Raw genomic sequence first — 21,059 nt, 5'->3', positions numbered from 1 at the left:
CACTGGGCCCTATTTTTCATGCCCCTAATATGATTGCTGACCCAGCATCCAGTAAGCAACACTTTGGTGTGTTTTTCTCTGTTTAATAGATCTGCTTCTTGTTCGAGGAATCAGCCAGAACCTCCTATCAATCCTGGCTGCTCCCTCACTGCTTGCACTATAAATAAAGAAAGTAACAACCAGACAAAAAAACCAGACTCTCTGTCTACCTCAGGTACATTCATTTCTAAAGGCAACAGCACACCTCTTTGGGACTAGTGTAAAATCGTACTCAAGTATCTCATAAAATTTTAAACATCTATTCCCTGTCTTCCTCCAGTACCTTGTTTGTCCCATGTTGGGGATGCTTTTACAGCATTCGGGATAAGGAGATGCACTCGGGTCATACCAGGAGCTAATGCAATCCTGTCGTTCTTGATTACCAGGTGGTCAGAGGAAGTTTGGAAATCCTAGCTGAAATATTAATCAAACAAATTCAAACCAAGAGTGGGGGGGGGGGGGGGGGGGGGGGGGCAAAAAAACAGCTTACTGTTCTGCACACGGATAAACCTAGATGGAAAATAGGCTTTCCAATTTACTCGCAATTATTTGTGATCTTATTTTTGCTCAATAGATTGTCACAGAAGATTAATTTCCCATTACTGATTAGTTGTTACTGTGTGTGCGCTGTGTGTGTGTGTGTATCTGCTCGCGCTCTGAGAGACTTGTCAGCAAAGCGTGTGTGTTTTGTTGCATTGTGTGCTGTGCTGGTACTTTGTGCCTTAACATTACTCCTGGTGGATCCAGAGAAGTGAAGAAAGCCCCGGGCCCATCAATAGTTGAGTAGGAGCACGGTTGTGTGTGTCTGTAATGAGGCATACCACATCGCATCATCAATATTACATGCCGGCTTAGGGCCAAGGGATGTGCTCTGTGGTGTGTTCAAGTATAAAGTGTGAGCGTGTGCATGCGGGTGTGAGTGCTATGCATAAAGTGTAATGAGCAGTTTTTCATGACCCAAGCTAGGTACACTTGGAACTACAGTCACCACACTTGTCCAGGAGCATGTAGAGGTCCTGATGTGGAGTTGAAGTGGGAGGGAGTGATCGAGAGCAAAGGGGGCCTGTAGGTCAGTAGCCAAGGTGCACCTGACAGATAGAGCAGGATTTGACTCTTCAACATGTCATTAACAGCTGCAGCCTCCACATGTTACTTTGCCACCACCCAACCCATCCCCTATTACTAACCTGACAATCACAACCGACACAGATAACAGACTATAATATATTTCCACATAATTTAAGTATGTACTTGAGAGCATTTGTGCATGTGTGCACCAGAGATTCTGCACCATATCCAGAACATCTCATTTCAGAGACACACACAGTTTACAATAATGCAGTTTTATGTATTCCTTTATCCAGAAATCTCTTTCCACCCTTCATGTTTCATAGTAAAGCTATTAGCTCTTTTAAATCTTATGGTAGGAGAAGCCTAAAATTAAGTCCAGATGTTTGGATGAACTACGGTAGCCTAACACCTGGTGTGTTTACACATGAACAAATCACACAGAAGTGCACATCCACTGTGTGCACACATTCTCACACACACAGAACCTGCTAATGTGTTGGATGAGAGTGTTGGTAATAAAGTTCACCCCCATTCCCTCCTCATGGCTTCTCATCCCCCTTGGCCAAGTGAACAGTACTCAGAAATGAAGTATGGACAAGAATTTTAAAGGCTACCATCAAAGGCCGCAAGCCTCCTCCTTTAGATCCGTGTGTGTGTGTGTGTATGAGTGTGTGTGTGTAAAGTACCCCCGCAGGTGATTGGATCTGATCTGATCTCATCTCATCTGATTGGCTCATTCGTCTGTTGCGTTCCACAGGCGAGGGAGAGAGGGGTGTTAGAGGCCTGTCTAAATAATTTAGATCTTGCATTTGTATTGATCAGGTAGCGCTGCTCTCCGTGGGCCACTCCACTACTACCTATCTCTCCATCCTTCCTCGCCCCTGTTCTTGTTTTTCGATTGTAACCTTGTGCCCCTAGCTTTGCCTCCCCTCCACTCCTCTTCCCCCCAGCTTCCACATCAAACAGAGTGCAGGCACACTGCTGCAAGGGAGCAGAAGATGCATGAAGGGAGTAGATGGGGAAAGTGCAGGAGAGAGCATTTTTTTACCATGATTCCTCAAACAGGAGTGAGGCTGAGGGAGAGAGGCTGGGAGAAAGGTGTAAGCGGTGGATAAAGAGAGAAATAGCATGTTGAAGGTGGAAAAAATCTTTTGTGCGTCTGTGTGTAGCTCATATGCAAGTGTATGTGGAGAGTAATGGGGTGTGTGTAACCTTGGTGATGCAGGTCAGTAGAAATGCAGAAATGAGCACATTGTGTGTACAGAGGCTGGTGAAGCCTGGTCCAACTTAGTGCATTAAACCCAGTCCATTACTCCATTAAATACAGCATCATGCCATGGCCTTGGATCAATACAACATCATGTAAACACTGATAACCTGTCTCACCACACTCTGGAATGGATTTGTTGAATAGGTAATGTATTCTTGGAAGCAAAAATAGCATAGAAGAGGAGCACATGTATGCTCAGCATGAACATGATAATTGCTTGTTTGAATGGGAAGGCCTTTTCCCTGCATTCTGTTGGTATTGCAGTGTAAGAGGTGCGCTGAGCAACATGGATTGAATATGATAATGTTTCTGTTGCCAAGCAAAATATCTGTCTTTTTCACAATACAGCTTCTTGTACACGCTGTACATGCTGATAGAATTTGGCAGTGCTCACTGCTGCCAAGAAAAAGGAATTCTGGGAAATTACTTGTTGCTCTCAGAGTGTTATTAGAGCCATTCATGCAAAAGGGAAATATTTACAAATAATTGAGACTTTGTATTATTATTAGAATTATTGTTATTTCAATTGTAGACCATTTTATATTCACCAAAAACAACTGCAAACAGGTCTCTCTTTTGACTGGTTAATGTATACAGTGATATGTTACATTTGTACTTTTCATATGTATCATATCAATGTTTCCAAAGAGACGTAGATCTGATTACATGTATATGAGCTGAATATGTCACCAGGAGATGAAGGAGGTGAAGGAGGTGAAGGGGGTGGATGGTGTGACACCTAGGCCAGACGGTTACCAAGCTGGTCATTCATTAGAAGCACACTGTGGTATTTGCAGCAGCATTTGTGCCACCTGGGTGTTTTTAATGATGCATCGCGGTGCTTCCAGTTTGTGCAGGCAATTTAAGCCAAAATTTAATCTTTTCCAAACCATAATGAAGTGGTTTTTGTGATAAACATAACCACACGTTAACCACAGGGTTGTTAAAATGTAACGTTGCAACATAGCCACTACATCAGTGGTTCCTAACTGGTCCAACTAGGGGGTCTAGGTTTCTCCTTAGTCATTAGTTCAAGACCCAGACAGTTCAATACATTCAGCATTATATTTCATATCATTTAAAACTGAAGAATCTTCTTGGATGAGGGGCAAAATGTCTTCAAGAAACGAAAGCAAGTCCAGTTGCCTGCAGTATAACACCTATGGTTACCATGACCTGGATGACTGAGAATCTTCACCGACATCAGCATTATACTTGCGTTTGACCATGTTGTCGAGCTAGTTTGCTGTCTCTGTTAGGTAGCTATTCGTTATTAATTCATACAGCACTTCAGAGTAAATGCTCAATGCTGGAAATTGACCATCCTTCCAAATAAGATGCACTTTACAGTCCATTCAGAAAGACTTGTGGCTCGCTTTTGGACCGCAACCCACCAGTCGGGAACCACTGCACGACATAGTAACGTACAAGAGCTACAACACATCTGTTGTTTTCATAAACGTACAATGCTGTTATTTAGTCTGACAAAGAAACTTCTGTTTTGCATACAGTTAAACGGAAACTGCCGAATTTTGACCAGCTCTGTGTCATCTCAGTGTATGCAGATGAACGGTGTCTGTATTCCCCCCGTGCTTCCAGAGCCCCTCAAACGTTCACCAGATGATGCATTTTGCACCATTCATTCCATCGATAACTGATTGCCTCACCCAGCGGCAAATGAGTGGGGAGCTTTGGACACTAGCGGCACTGGGTGAAGGCCAAACACCGTTCATCTGCACACACTGAGATGACACAGAGCTGGTTGAAAATCAACAAAGTTTCCCTTTGAGATGAAGCTGTTGAGCAAAGAGCATATACTGTAGTTGATGCATGTTTATCCTATTATTGTGTTTAATTTTGTGTTTTGGAAGTTTGCAAGTTTTTAGTAGATGATTAAAACAAAAAAACATAGACTACATAGTTTTATTGAAGCAAGTCTTAACCATAGGCCTGAATCTTTTCACGTAAGTGGGCTTTTTTTAAGATTTATATAAAGCAGCATTAACAAGTATGCCATTTACTGTTGTATACAGTAGTGGAGCAGAGAGTGTGTTAAATACAGCATCAGTGCTATAGCTGGATTCCTGTGTAAAAACTGCAACAGGAGAAGAGAGGAGGACATGTCTGGATATAATAACAAGAGTCGTGGGATGAATTATTGAGGCTTTGATATAGAGGAGAGATGGGCTGAACTGGGCTCTCAAGACAGGGTGTAGCACATCCAGTATACACAGAAACATGCAGAGCACACATATTCAGACACACACACACACACACACACACACACACACACACACACACACACACAAACACTGGGCGCCTTGTGTAAGGACGTGTTAATGGAGTCACCCAGACAGGCAGGCAGGGAGACTGGGCCACACAGGAGTCTGCTCTGCCCAGATTCCCACATTAAAACACATCAAGCCCAAAAGAATGAACGCCCCGAGACCAAACCGACATGTTGCTATTCTTACAAAAAACACAGCAATGCCGCGGGTGACTCCTCCTTTTCCCATTCACTTTTCCCCCAAAAGCAGGGGGGATTCCAGGGTCAGGATATAACAATACCTTCATCTCTCCCCAATGCAAAGGATTGTTTTCCTCAAAGTGTAAATGTGTATTTTTGTGGGAGTGTGTTCTCCTTTGAGCCACAGACTGTTCCCCTGTGCACTGATCTGTCTGGCTGGAAGCAGTCCAGTGGCTGAGCTCTTTTCCTCCAGTGATGTAGCTGGCTCTGTGGTCCCGTCAGTCAGGGCCTTTGTTTACTGGGTAGATCAATAGTTAACTTGCTGCTGGATACACTAAGCTGTAGATCTGTACAGCTGGATAATAGACCTCTGGCAGTTTTCTGCTTTTCTGCTGTTTGCAGTGACCTGTGATGAATAGAGGCTTAGCAAGGCTATCAGGGTTACAGCCAATTAGCTCATCAGTCTCTTCTAATATGGCTGTCAATAGGGACAGGCTTTGATTAAAGCACTGTGATTTGTTCAGGATGAGTTAGATTACATTCTCGAGCCGCTGGCCGTGAGACAGACGGTGAGGTGATTGTCTTGTTTTTCGCTCAACTACTTTGAAAGTGACTCGAGCCTCCATTTAGCAGCCTCCTGTGTGTGTGTGTGTGTGTGTGTGACATTGTTGCATTTTGCTTTAACACCTGCTCACACATCTGTGCGCTCTTCTCTCCTCCTGCAGGGCGTTTGGTCTCACCGGCCTCCCAGTCAATGGTCACTTTACATTTCCATTTGCTAACACCTGAGCTCTGTACTCATTCGCAGAGGGATGTTAGGGAGCTGTAGTGTGTATGCACTTTCAGACTTCCTGTCCACATGCATGTTTATCACACTGACTAATTATCTGTGTAGCTTGCAAACGAAGTGTGAACGTAACTTAGTACTTGCGATCGTTGACACCTTATCAGTGGTATATTATAGTTTATCTTCCAGTCCTTTCTTGAGTTATCAATAAAGGGTCACTAAAACATGTGACAATAATGTATTATGTTTCATAGTTTACATTTGTGAAACAATTTATGTTTTACCTTCCTGCTTTGTGACCAGTGTTGGGGAGCAACCAGTGAATATAACTAGTTACATAAATTACAAAATAAATGTGATTATAATCAAATAACTGTTGCTAATTGAAATGTTGACTAATCTGTAATCTATTACTTTTCAAAAGTAACCTTCCCAACACTGTATTCAACATAAACAACTGGAAGTGGAACTTAAGTGAAATTCAGATTGAGAGTATCACCAACAATTAACTTTTTTCTGTCTTTTCAGTGACCATCTCTACCAGTGTATCCTTCGATGGTCTGCTTGTGACTGGCCTCTACACCTCCACACCGGTCCAGTCGGCTCCTATCCCTGCTCCAGCGGCCTTCGGCTTTGGTGAGTCTTCATACGATACCACTGTGGGCTGTTTAGAGTGGCTTCCTCACCCATGGTCTTCGTGCCAACACAAGCTCCTCGTTAAATGTTCAACTTAGCTTCACGTTCTAGCACAAACAAACTCTCAGCCACCCTCAATAGTATCTTAATACTGGAGCTTTAGAGTATCACAGTGAGCTCGACCCAGCTCAGTGATCCACATCCGTTCCCAGAATGAGCATAAGACCACTTCCCCACTCCTGTTGTGACAGGCTGTGATGGATGAGGAGTGGGGATGATGTGACCATGGGTTCGGCCATTTTTTTATTGATGCTCGAGAGAAGAAAAACAGAATGCTGAATATGAGATGCGGAAAGGACACTGGAGAACAAAGTAGGAAAAGTATGTGAGGCCTCAGAGAGACAACACCAAACTTCAAATAACAAAGAAGAGAATATTAATGAATGTCAGGTCAGCTGGTCAGGTGTTGAGCTGCAGAGAAGGTGCAGTGGTCCAGTTGCATTTGATTTTATACTGTATCATTACAAAAGTATGAAATTATCCATGGATAATGGTTTTGGAAAACAAATTACAAGTTAAAAATTCTTAAATTAATCAGTATTTTATTTGCATCATCTGTGTGTGTAGCTGTGTGTAATATCTAAAGTTAAATTTAGTCCTTAAACTGTTGTGACAAGTACAGTACAATGAGGATTTTAAGACTCAGATGAAGTGTGTGCGGATGGAGCCCCTGTGTGCAGGGGTGGGGGCTCTCTCGGGGTGATGGATCAGCCATAAAGAACTCCTCAGAGAACAGGGCTACTGGCCCAGAACTGCTGCCCAGCGGGCTCACTTATCCTGACTAACTCCACTGTTCTTCAGACACTGACTTCACCCCGGCCAGGGCAGCTCTTCACTCTTGGCAGCCCTGTTTACTGGGGAGGCATCCAAGCAAGGATTGCGTCACCTTTGCTTCACTCTCATTAATTTGAAAAGTTTTAAGAGAGGGGCTGCACAGACTGATAGGCAGCAGCTTGTGGAACTGTGACTTTCTGCATGGTGTGTGTGTTTAAATAAGTCTGCAAAGCCTTCCGTTACAGTATGTGTAATCTGCTCAGCAGCGATGCCATCCAGGTTTCACAGCTCCAGTCACTCGGTCTGTCCCCAGCTGAGGAGCTCTCTGCTCTGTGTCTCTCTGCTCTGATACTCCTGCATCCTCTCCCACTGCGGCCTCCGTGGAGCTACACAGAATCAATGTTGTCATAAAGGGGAAACACTAGGATGATTCATCAGTGCCACGATAGTCCTCTTCTTAGTGCCCATGGTGGGGCTGCTGTCTAAATTACAGTTTTACTTCTCCTTTACATCATTTGTCTGCACAATTATAATGTAGATGGGATTTTTAATGAGACTCCCTCCATTTCCTACGCACCCTTTGCAGCTTTGCAGGGTGTCACATCTGGGGAGAGAACGCTCTTCGGCCTTGGGAGGGCTGAAGAGGGATGCTCCCTTAGAGAGAGAGAGCTTCATCAATGAGCTCATGGAAACCCAGTGACATCGCTTTGCATAAAAGAGCCAGTGTTTGAGCAAATTTCTTTGAAGATAATTCAGTGGAACAATAATGTAATGAGACACCACTTGATGTCCATTGTTGTTGTGACAAATATAAAAGGATCTGTGAGGACAAGAGGGTCACGCAACTCCACAAGGGAGTTTTACGAGCCTAGTGTTTAGTTCGGAGGGTCTAAGACAGGGTGTGGCTCTAATCCTCCTCAATAGAGGCATGCAGGGGACACAGATAGGTACATACACACAAATAGAACTCGATAAAGAAACACCCGTCAGCTCTCACTCAAAAGCACATACACAGACTCCAGCTGCGTACAGCTGCTAGAGTGGCGGCTGGCTGGGGTAACATGTGGCTGACAGATGTATCAGTGCGGGAACTAACATGAACTCCAGCACGGGAAGAATGAGACCTCAGTGCACCACCACCGCAGGATCGCACACACAGGGAGAGGATCAGTGGTAAAACAAGATTGCTGAATGTTTTTGAGATTTGAAATCACAAGATAAAGCTAAGCAAGAGGGGAGGGAAGACGTTTAAGTTAGTAGATCTTTTATTTCTGCTGGGTTGATGTCAGTGGAGAGAAAGAGCAGAGAAAGACGAGATGGAAATGTAGTGAGCATGAATGATTTGAGACAGAGAGAAGTGAAGACGGAATAAACAGATAAAGACAAGACGCTGTGGAGACAGAGAAGTTAGTGTTTGTACACTCTGTGCAGGGATGTCTTGTGGTTGGTGTGGTCAGAGCTGTTGCAGCGAGCAGACAGGACGGCTGCACGCTGGCCTCCAAAGACAGAATTCCCCTTGGGCCTTCCGTGTCACCCTTCACTACTTTTTACAGAAAACTCATAAAGATGATGCATGACCACACTGAATGCAAATACACATGCTCTATCACTGGCCCTCCTCTTTCTTTGGCTTTTGTGTTTTTCTGTTTTCAGTCTGTCTTACGCACTAATGTAGATACCTTCACACACAAACAGACACCACGACATGGAGACAGAGAAGTGAGCATTTTATTGGCTTCCACTCCCTCTAAATAACAAAGCACTTCACACTACATTAGTAATAAAAATGTGAAGCTTTGAGGGACTGACTTTTTACTGCGTTGTCAGAACACCCACTCATTGTCGAATTAGCTAAAGTGTGATGGAGCAATTGGGGTGGCAATCAGGGTTGTCTGAGGAACGCAATACTTTCAGCTTCTGGGCTGAGCTGCGGCACCGTTGCCCAAAGCTCATTCCTCTGCTGCCTAAAGGCAGGGGGTCCCCCACTAGCCGCCGGGTGGCTAACCACAAACCTTTATGATGCTGTAATTGCTTTGCTATGGCTAGTGCAGAATCAGACAAACTGGAGCTAAAAACAATGTTTTGTTTGGGAGCCAGGCCCTCTTGAGAGAGGCAAAACACAGGAGTGTAAATTGACTGTGGTTTTTATAAACGTGCCCATAAGGGGCCCGATAAACCAGTCTGGCTGAGGCACAGTCACTAGGGCTGAACGATTTGGTAAAAATATCCAATTGTGATTATTTTGACTGATAGTGCAATTGTGATATGATTCATGGCACTGGAGGAAATTGCATCATTATTCTCATTTTCATTTAAAATGATCATGATATTATTTTTTTTGCAAGGATCTGTGCCAAACAAAGATTTCTTAAGTCACAGAATATCATTTGTAGGCTGGGACATTTCTACAGCACTCTACTTAATTCAGAGAGGTATTTTGGCACATATTCACCATTACCAAATATTGCGCCTCCTGTACTTTGGATATTGCACATGTTTTTATTGCGATTTTGATATAAGTTTGATTAATTGGGTTGTCCAACCCTAACAGCCACCATAATTATTCTGTTTCAAGGTGTGAGGGCCTGGCAGGAAAGACTCAACATGTCGTGGTGGTATTCATTCAGTCATAAATACACAGTTAATAAACATGCAGTGTGTAAGGTGATTCATTTCATTATACTCTGTAGTATAGTTTGACAACTTTTAGACTCAATGTGTATGTATGTGTACAACATGCACAGAGGGGATGTCTACACACACTGCCAGAAAAGCAACATGAGTCTGGACTGACTCAGCTGCAGGAGAATTCCAACTTCTGCTTCGTGTTTTTCCCTCCTCTGACTTTTATTCCATTAAGAGCTCTTTCTTTCCATTCCAGCCTCTTGGCTTTCTGAAAGGAACTCACACAGCCTTCAAACTGGCGTTTACAGAGTTTTTATGATGAAAACAATAACTTTTGTATACTGGCATAATGAAGATTTATTTGGTCTGGGTTTACATCAGAACAGTTTGCTGTCGTGTGTGTCGCACTGCATTGATGAGATGAAGCATGGACCTCACAGGCCAGAGCCTGTATGGAAAGAAATGTCACATGTGGTCTGATTTGTATTGCTCCCTTAATGGCATAATGTTTCCCATCACATCATTATCCCTTCAAATACAAAGACAGAACAAGTATTCATTCTAAATGTCTCTAGATATTTTATAATTACGATGATGAAGAAAAGGCACTTAAAGGGAGGGGAGAGCTTTGAAAATAGACAGGAGAGGGAAATGGATAGGCGAAAATGCCAACATGGAATTGACAGAGTGTTTGAGATTAAGGGAATGAGTGTGAGTGGAGATTGAGAGGAGAAAATTGGAGAAAGTATGCATGAAAAATGGCAAAGAGGAACCAATGAAAAGGAGACAGTATGTGAATGATATAAGGAGGGGGAAGGAGGGAGAGAAGATGAGAGGATGGCGTTCCATCACTCCCTCTGACGGAGTGGCTGATTGGTGTTGCTGTGCCAATGCTGAGCTGCTGAGAAACTGGTCATTGATGGATGGCTCGTTTGCAGGGTGATGTTTATTTTGTCGTTAATTTGCATATTTGTATGTATTTGCGGGGCGGTTGGCTTCCACTAGCAAGGATCAGTCCCCATCTCAATATGATGGATCTGGCGGTCTGACAAAATGGACAGCTTAGTGACAGGGACATCCAGCCGACACTCTGTCCCCATGACGGATGGGCTCATGCTAACACACAGCCCGATTAGAGATGAAATCCTGCTGCACCTTGACCTGTGGAGGCGGGGCCAGAGAGGGTGTGCAGCCAAAAGTGTAATCATACCATACACACATTTAACAGGAATCATGCAAAAAATAGAAACATATGGAAATACACAATCATGATGGTCTTTCCTTCTCATTATGCACAATTATGCATTCAAATCCCGATATCCACACACTCATCCATCTCGAGGCTGAAGGTCGGCTGTCTGTGGCCTCCCACCACCAAGCCAGATTGAATGTCAGCCAGAATGTCATACTATGAGAGATGGCAGCTCATCATGTCAGTATTTACAGAGACACCCTCACAGGTGTGATTCCTACTGAACAAAGCCTTGTTTTGGAAGCACTAACAGTCCCAGGAGAGCACAAGTGTATTTCCGCATACCTCTTCCATCAATGGGATGAGGAGAAAAACTGAGATGGAGATACTGTGTAGGGAGAGATGGAGGATAAAGAGGAATGATATAGAGAAAGGGTGGTGCAGGGAGGAGAGAAGGGGCGAGGGAAGGGGTTCCCATGGGGAGAGAAGCTGTCAGTCCCTAGGAGACTTCAAACGCACTGCAGCCCTGTGATCAACCTGCTCCCTGGCTCTCTGCTGACAGCTCCCTGACTGTGCCGCTTAGACTCCTTCATGCACGCACACAGATACACACACACACACACACACATTTACACTTGCTTGCTTCCATAAGAGCTCACACACTCGCTGATTTATCCACTCATACCACAACACATTCAAATTCCATTGCCATACACACACTTGTGCTGATTCTCACACTTATGATGCACATCTGTGACACATTTGCTCTGACATCCAACCTTGTAATAACCTTGGACGCTGCCAAAGTTCCCTTGTTGCAACTCTGTCAAGGACATCGCACAGTCTCAAACTGTTGCTTCTGAACTATGGGCTGAACAGAGGCAAGGTGGTGGTGGTGATGATGATAATGTTTATAATGATGATGATGACTTATCTGAGCCATTACTCCTTCTCTGCTCAGGGCTGTGGCACCCAAAGGCAGATCCCTCCCAATGATGAATTCATTAGTGCAGAAGATGAAATGAGTTGTCAGGGGCAGGGTTATGTATGGGAGGTGATTTGTGTTCTCTGCGGCACAGTGTTAGATCAGACTCGAGATCGGTCGGGTCGGCTCGCTGTAAATCTCCACGCTTTGCTGGCACAGGACTTTCCCAACCCTCGCGCCCAGACTGAGCCTCTGTTCTGTCCCTCGCATTGCCTGGCACGTCCTCCTCCACCAATCTCACAGTGCCTGGAAGCTGCTAACAGGTGGCTAAACATTTGGGTGCTCTCGGAGTACAGAGGAATGCTTGGGTGATTATGCATCACAAGTCATGTAGCTTCTTTCCATGCGTAAAGCCTCCACAGACGCAAAAAGCAACCTTCAAAGGATTTAAACAGAATACAACATAATCCATTATTAATTCAAGTTAGACCCACAACAGACTCCAGACTAATGCATTAGTGTTTGCCATAAGTCCCAATAGCATAGGTCTTGTGTCTCAGGTGTGATGATACAGTAGACCTGCTGGAGCACTGCTGCTGGGAATTTACTGGTTCACTTAGTGTACACTAGCTCTCCTGGAAAACATAGCCCCTTCTTTGAACTCCCACGGCTTCACTAGGTGTGCTTACATTTGTATGTGGTGTTCAGTATGTGTGTCTGTGCTCATGCATATGTGCATCTGTGAGTGAAGGTGTGCATATGTGTGTGTTTATATTTGTTTTTTGTGAGAGCACACATGTATTTGTTTGCACATGCTGAGCATTTGAGTGCTTTTCCCTTTCTTCGTTGTATTTTCTGCATCCAAATGTATGGTAAAAAAAAAAAGGTCCAGGGTGATCAAGAGAGCAGAAATAGGGGAAGGCAGGAGCTGGACTGACTGTGATAGAGATTTCAAAGTGGTGTGTGAGATGTTGGCCAGTTTTTTTTTATTTTATTTTATTTTATTTTTTATCCTGCAGGAGAGAGCAGCAGGCGTAGGCTGTTTCTCCCATGTGTGGTCTCTCTTGAGCAGAGCAATGTTATTTTCTGCCATGCAGAGAGGTTGGTTACATGCCAGAGAGAATGAGAGAGAGGAGAGAGAAATAAAGATAGAATAAAGACAGAGAGAGCTTTGACTCAAAGACTGCTCAGTTTGACACATTTCTGTGAACACTAGTGGGTTTGCATCATTTCAACAAAGAGGCAAGCTGACTTTGAAATTTATCTTTGTTGTGCTGTGATATAAAACACCTTATACTCTATACCTCCATATGCACCTTGCAAGTGTGTGGGCATCTGTGGGTTTGGTGTGCAAACTGCGAGAAAGTGATTTTACAAAGCGTTCTCCACAAAGTGCATGCCATCCGGGCTGCACTCTGAGGTCTATTCATTTTTAAAGTTCCCTTGCAGAGCGTATTAGAAAAAGTGGAAGTGCTCTCTCTGACTCTGTGAGATGAGGAAGCTTAGTGGTTCTACTGGTTTCTCCCTGTAGGGCTGTGCCTGGATCTGGCCCTGCACCCTCTAAAAGCCTCAGAGAAGAACAGGAATGCTCAACTGCCTGGCCCATTTTTTTTTTACATTATATACAAGTTATCTGTGAACAACTCACCCAGATCCAATCTGACCCATATTTTGGCAGTGAAAATAGTTGGTGACCTTCTCTGTGTTTCGCCCTCCTTACGAGAGCCAGGCTGTTGCCGTGATTAGTTCACTGCCTCCCAGCACTCCACTGTCAGACCAGGCTCAGCTCCAGCCTCCTCCATATACACATCTAGGTGCACACACACATACTGTATATACACACACATGCAATTGCAGCACGGGCACCATGCCTCGCTCTCCCTAAGCTTTCCACTGGCTCCTCACCTGTCGCCCCAGGTCTCTATCTCTCATACTCAACATGTGTGTCAGGACAGAGCCTGCGAGACCACCAGTTTGTTTGTTTGCTGCATTGACGGGTGGGGAGCAGGGACGTGGGTGCAAGAAATTAGCACAAGTCAAATCAGATTAATTAATCCCCAGCTCAAACTATTAGCCGAGGAGTCGTGTTGAATTAAAAATCAAATTAGCCCTGGCGCCTGCCGTTAAAGCTGTGGTGTGTGCCTGCCAAGCTACAATGACACACACCCACAGAAGCCAGCCGCTCATGGGCTTCGCTGAGGGATGGACGTATGGATGGACAGAGGGGTGGAAGAAGAAATGGGTCCTCAAGGACTGGAGGGGTGGGGAGAAAGGGAGTTCGGTGACTTTGCCACCCAGTATGGTAAGCTTCTCCTGGGGCACATAGCTGGCTGTCCTCCACTGGGTGGTGCTCCACAGGCCTCACACCACTAGCACTCAGCAGACTCGGCTATGTCACTCCAATTAGGCCTTTCAGCAGCATTTCACCCTAATGGTTTACATAACACATACACACATCTTGAGCCTGGGACTGAACCCAGCTTTGAACAGGCTCCTGTTTCTCAGCTTGAATCTATCAAAAACATAAACGGGAATTCCGCTGTTATATAACTTGGGTCTCAATTTCATAGTTTGGCCATTGTTCTTATCAGTAATAATAAGAATAAGAAATTTACAGTTTACAAAGTGCTTTGACAGATAAAGTAAAAACAGACACAGGATACTTAGAAGACAGTTTCGCAACAGAAAGCCAAACATAAGCGAGACAAAATTAAGGTTTAAGTTCAGATGAAATAAAAACAAGAATACAAAAAAATGCAGGATGCAAATTGACAATATAAGTAAATACAAAAAAAAAATCATAGAATTCATAAAAAGATTAAATAAAAAGAAATGAAAAGACAACATCTCATAAAAGCAGGTCTATGAAGATGGGTCTCAGGAAGTGATTTAAAGGAAGTCACTGATTCTGTGAGTCTTATCTTCTCAGGAAGTTCGTTCCAAAGCTGAGGGGCCCTGTTGACAAAGGCACAATCACCTTTAGATTTAAGCCTCGACTTTGGGATGGCTAGAAGGTCCCCAACGAAGGATTTAAGGCTGCGACCTGGCTCATATGAGGTCAACATTTCTGCTATGTAGCTTGGGCCAGACCCAGAAGAGATTCAAACGTGATCAGGAAAATCTTATCCAAGTCAATTCAAACTATTTTCTAACTGAAAGTGGCAATATCACGAAAAATAAGTCCTCCTCACCAAGAACCTTGAACAGTCTGATGTTCAAACAGATTTTAAATAAACCCTCTGGTTAGTCAAGCAATGCAGTGTGGTTTTCTCACCAATTACTTGCAGTAAAATGTCACCATTACTGATGGAGTTAAAGGCCAAAACAATGAAAATAACACCCAGTTTGTAACAAACTGAATTCTCCTTTTACTATTACATCGTATTTTGTGCGTGCATATGAATGGAAACATGTATTTGGGTATACTATGTGTGTTTGTGAGTATGTCAGCGTGCCGTTGAGATGGATTGCAGGGCTGTGCAGAGATGTAGAAGTCTCATCTATCATACAGGGTGGGGCTCCAAAAACACTCAGCACTTGTATGATTTAGAACAACATTCATTTCAATTATGACACATTAGTTCAGGGGGGTATATTATGCTCCACTAGTGTTCCTGTGTGCCATTTATCATTCATGCTTGTATGGCTTGTAGCTCTTGATCATTGAAAGGAAGCAGCCTCAAGCAACGAGCTAAATGCTTATTTTCTTCATACTTTTTGTTATTATTCAGTTGTTGGTTTTGATAGAGGCAACATGTACTGTATAGGACACATTACAGAGGAATAAACAATTATTAAATTAATAGAGTATTTGTATTAGATAATTGTTCATGCGTGATCATATGTTGTTGTGTACAGTACTTTTTTTCTTTCAGAGCCATACTGGCAGCTCCTACAATAAGCCTTAGCTTTGTGTGTTTGTGTGTTGTGTGGGTGTGTTTGTGTGTGTGGCCTTGCCTTCAGGACTTTATGGATGATGGATGATGGATGCTGTGAGATACAATGGAAGCCTAAATGAAAGAGCAATTGTTCGTTGAATGTATGCATATGGGCAAAAATTGGTGTGGTGCTTAGGGCCAGGGCATGAATACGTACGTTTTATCTGTACACAAGTGGCTTCTTTCACAGAGCATTCAATTGAACGAACTGTGCGCACATGGAAAAACATAATAATGTAAACATATACATATGCACAGTAAGCCTCTCATAAACACTCTGGTGCATGCTCACCTACACACACATACAGCTCAGCAGACCTCCAGGTGTCCGTTACTGCCAGTTAAACTCACTTTCATTCATATGGCAAACGTCTCCCCCTCAAATTTTCCCACAGAGTCTCTTACCCCCTTTCCCCCTGGCCACTGGCATCTTTCACCACCCATATTAACACACAGCTTCCTCCTGGCAACGCTGTGCCGGACCCCCGCCATCACCACAACGCTGCCAACCTGTATCCATGGCAGTGTGATTGGCAGATGCTGAGATGGATGTGCGTTGCAGCCAATAGCAGATCAGAGTCAGGTTGTCATGCGCCATGAGACCCTGCAGTGGCCCAGCTGACCAGCTGAGGTTGGTGTTGAGAAAAGGCATTGAATGCAAACATAACGGACGCACACAAACGCACACACATAGCATGGGATCATTCAAGAGCACAAAGCGTATGGGGTCCCTACTCAGGCTGTCAGTACTGTTGTGATGTATCATTTATGTCGCCATTGTGTGGCCTTCTCTTGAAACATGTTGACAGAGGCATTATTCTGGCTTTTGACAGATTCCCATACATTCACAGGCTTTTAATAACACATGTTAATGGTCCAATAGGTTTATGACAGGTTTTAAGAATTACCACATGAAATATGAGCCTTTAATGGGCCTGCTCTCCAAATTATCTGGGGTGGTATACATTGAATTTCTAAGTCTGAGCAAGTGGGAGAATGATCACTGCATATACTGTCTATTATCTGTCTGTCTGAGCGTGCACAGACACACACACATACATACACACACATACACACACCAGGCCTGGAGGACAAAAGATGTGCATCATAAACATTAATCTGTGCTCTTGAAATGAGACCCACTTTTCTGTGTTTAATGAAAAAGAATATAGTGAGTGGAGACAAATATAAATTCCCTAAGACAAAATCAAATAACCTAATCTCCTTACAGCACATTACGCTACTTCATAGAGATTCATTTCATTTCATTAACGCTCCAGACCAATTGCTATGCATACACATGCATTTTAATATTCTGTTTGTGGTTGCTTATGTATGTGTGTGTGCAGGCGTACAGGGTCATGGAAGTGCATGTGTGCTTATGGTGTTGCGGTATGCACTTTAGCATTAAGCATGAATTCATTAATAACAATTGCTCCAGTGTAGAAAAGGTTGGAGCAGCTTGTAAGATTAACTGTTAGTTGTAAGGAAGCATCAAGCACACAGATTTGTTTCACCTTTTGGACTGAAGTGTGTTTTCTCACTGCCTATCTGTCAATCAGACATCTAGCAGGAAAAACCTGTTTCACCATCTCGAAAGCATCCCAGAAACCATTTAGGAGTGGATACAGTCAAGTCACAGACACACACAGACAGATAAGTCAAACGAATAGTTCTCTGTTGCTCCCCAAGCCAGACGTTGCTGAAGGACAGTTGTGGAATGAGTGCAGAATCTAGTAGCTATTTGGTACTGACCAGATGTCAAATGGTGTGTATAAACTCTGAATGATACTCGTAAATGTGCACATCAATTTGAATGGTGCCTCTTGAATCCTCACAACACTGCCACAAAACCTAACTATCAGTTCTAATGCCAGTTAGACCGGCTCCTGCTGGTCCTACAGTGTGAAGTCGCTGCCAGGCTGAGCCACCGATTGCCCATCTGCTCCATCGGGGAGAATTCTCACTCGATCTATTTGACTTGTTTTGAGCTTGGCTGTGGAAAAGCTCATTAGCTTTGCAAAGTGAGATATAACGACAGATAAAAAAAGGCTGTGTCCAAACAGAGAGATGTTAAAGAGGACACAGACAGATGTGAATTGAAGTGTTTACATATTTAAAAGAAGAAAAGCCAGACGGAGGGGAAAAATGTGGAGAAGCCTTTGTTACTGGAGACATGGGCGGACTGAATATGAATGCATAAGAGGCGACAACTTCCCACTTCCTTTTTATGAGGCGCTTAAAAATTCACTACAATTACCAGCGGAGATTGATGTCAGGGTGACAGCACTACAACCACCATATGACCCTTAAAATCCTGACACACCCATTTCCTGTGTGTCTGTGTATATGAGTGAGTTTGTGTGTGGGCATGCCCGAGGGTGCATGTATAGGCATTTGCGTGTATGTGTGTGTGTGTGTGTGGGTTTATATTTATGAAACAGGCTCTGCCCAGTCACACCGTGGGAGTTAGCAGGTCATCTTCCCTTGCCATTAATCACTGTCGACAGCTCATAAGTGGCCAATCTGCATGTGAAAGAACTGCATGTGTATGCATATGTGCGTGCGAGCGTGCATGCGTGCGTGTATTTGCATGTGTGCATTTGATTGTGGATGTGTGGTTGTAACAGTCCTCCACGATCCCCCCGTGGCTGCTTATTGAATTAGAAGTGGCCTCTGCTGATACTTATCTAACATGCAGCATGAACGCATCACCGGTGGCATTTGTACTGCAGCTACAACTTCTGTCATTGTCAGCTCATTAGGTGAGTTCTGCATGCGGCTGATTGTTTGCTAACGAGTCCAAATGTGAGTAACAAACAGTCACAGTCAATGAAGCGGAAAATGTGCCCACTAAAAGCTAAACGTTTTTAAATGATTCTTTTATTTTGTGGAAAGAGTAAACGCCAAAATGTATAAGTAAGTTCCTCCTATCAGTCACCCAACAACTGTTTGTTTTGTTAGACACCACAAGTGACATGTTACTGTTATTCCACTACTTTTGGTGGTAACTAGACATGTAACTAATAACTTTTTCAAATAAATAACATAATTACAATTACTTAAATTAAAATCGGCTAATTGCTCATTACTTTTGTCTTGATCATAGCAGACAAACGCCGCCTGTTTTTTTTAAACAGGTTTCTCCTGCATCATCCAACAGCATGCGGCCAAATCAGGTGCTTCTCAGCTCACAGTCATCCAGTGTGAACTGCTCACCTGTTGTAGGTTGACTGTATGTGAGTGTGCCTGTTTGTCTGTGCTCTCTTTGACTCTGATGAAGACACACTGACACACTCACTGTTATGATTTATCATTATCTGTAGTGATGCGCAGATCAGTTGAGCTGCGTGCAGTCTCTTCATCTTGTGTGTGTTTGAGAGAGAAGCCACTTTTACACTGCCTCTTCAAGATGGGAATTTCACGGCATTATGCTGCCTCGCCGTTCTGTATAAAAAGTACAGTCGCTGAATGAGTAGACAGAGTTTTCTTGTCCTAAAGCTGGCATCATGGGAAGTAACAGCCCAGAAATGACTTCTGCATAAAAGGGATCATGGACGGCACTGGTGGTGTGACGTTTTGACAACATGTCATGCGTGCAGCCCACCTTGGGAGATTTAAAAAGTAACTGATAGCAGTTAGCAGCTAACTCAAAGAAGAACAGCAGCAGAACATTTCTGCTAATTGGGAAAACCATAAGGTCCAGGAGCTCCTTACTCTCTAAGCAGAGGACAAGGTCAGCTGCCATATAACAGGGACGGTAAAAAATTGTTATTGCCATGTCAATGCCAGTGTTATTGTTTAGAAAGCACTGCTGATGTGTATGTTATATGTCACACTAGAGGCTTACATTGTTGTGTTACATGTCACGCCCATCATGCCTCTTTTGCTTCCACAATGCCAGTATGCTGTCTAAAATCACACACAATGTCGCTGTTGTTTGGTCCTGTGTGAAAATGCAAAGGCAGCATAAAGGATCTTTTTGTAGAAGGGGCTAGAAAGACACAGAGAGGTGAAGAGAATGTGAAAGGTGTACTATTGCTCACTGTGTTTCTGTTAGTTATTAATAATATAATGTTGTTCAGTAAGCTGCGGGAACAGCTGGTGGACTGGTAACGCTAGTGCATCACTAATCATCGACCTTACGGCAGCACAACACTCTGGTGTGAATTATTCAATCAATAACCACCATTAGACTGTCACTGTACACAGTGGCCCACAGTTCAGGAAACATGAGCGAGCTGTCCTGGAACTATATGAACATTATTAGGCCTATGGTGGTAAGTTTTGGTCTGTGTGCAGGATTTGAATTACTGTTAAGTTTTACAGATATATTTTTGTAAATAACTTTATCACTTTCATTTCGTCAGGCCTGTCGTGATAAGATATTACTGTCAAATGTCTGATGTTATTTCATTTTACTCTACCAGGAGTATTAAAAACTGACTTGTGTTGCTTGATTCAAAGACCTGTTGAGGCTACAAAAAATAGGCCAATCAGAACATATCAGTTATGTTTTACTGTTGTACTACTTACTTTTCATCATAGTGTTAATGAGTACAATCAAAGATCAAATTTGACAGTTATCCCACTGTTCCACAGCAACACTAAAATAAAGGTAATGCAAAAGTACTTTTCCTGGTAACTAATTACTCTTTAAATGCCATAATCTGTGAAATAATTCAGTTAGGGGTGCACAATATGGATTTTTTTTTCAGCTGATACCAGTAACTGATAATAAACTTGCTTCTCATGGAAGATACCAGTAAGATAACCAGTTATTTCACTTTTTATTTATTTTATTTTTTTTTAAATATATATTTTGGGCAGTTTTGCCTTTAATTGACAGGAAAGTCAAGTGTGAAAGGGAGAGAGAGAGAGGGAATGACATGCAGCAAGGGGCCACAGGCTGGAGTCGAACCTGGGCTGCTGCGGCAACAGCCTTGTACATGGGGTGCCTGCTCTATCCACTAAGCCACCAACACCCCACATTTTTTGTATTTTACAAGTTTATAAATGTACAACCTGTGGTTTGTGCACGCCTGAGGATAAGAAAGGCTAAAATGTAGTGAGAAAATATGGATGATTTACATAATCCAGAGCTCTGATCTATAAAAATCTACCTTACATCACTATTTTTAACAACAAAAAACAAAAACAGTTCTGACTGTTTAAATATCTATTTCTTTTTTCTATTAAGGTATATCAAAAAACTCTCAAACACACTTTGATTTTGATTAGAGCATTTTGCCCTAAGAATTGAAATTAAATGCTT

General features: G+C 43.2%; 1 protein-coding gene across 4 annotated transcripts in view; it reads left to right on the top strand.

Annotated features, from left to right (window-relative positions):
* Positions 1-21,059, top strand: part of reln (reelin) — a 118,039-nt gene that overhangs the window by 18,444 nt on the left and 78,536 nt on the right. For all 4 annotated transcript variants that reach the window (XM_033634659.2, XM_078167802.1, XM_078167801.1 and 1 more), the window contains exon 2: positions 6,163-6,270. In XM_033634659.2, the coding sequence (XP_033490550.2) occupies positions 6,163-6,270 (108 nt within the window). The remainder of the gene's footprint in view (positions 1-6,162; positions 6,271-21,059) is intronic.

The sequence above is a fragment of the Epinephelus lanceolatus genome, chromosome 5 (genome assembly GCF_041903045.1).
Source record: "Epinephelus lanceolatus isolate andai-2023 chromosome 5, ASM4190304v1, whole genome shotgun sequence".
Classification (NCBI taxonomy): Eukaryota; Metazoa; Chordata; class Actinopteri; order Perciformes; family Serranidae; genus Epinephelus; species Epinephelus lanceolatus.
This window is presented reverse-complemented; position numbering and strand designations above follow the sequence as displayed.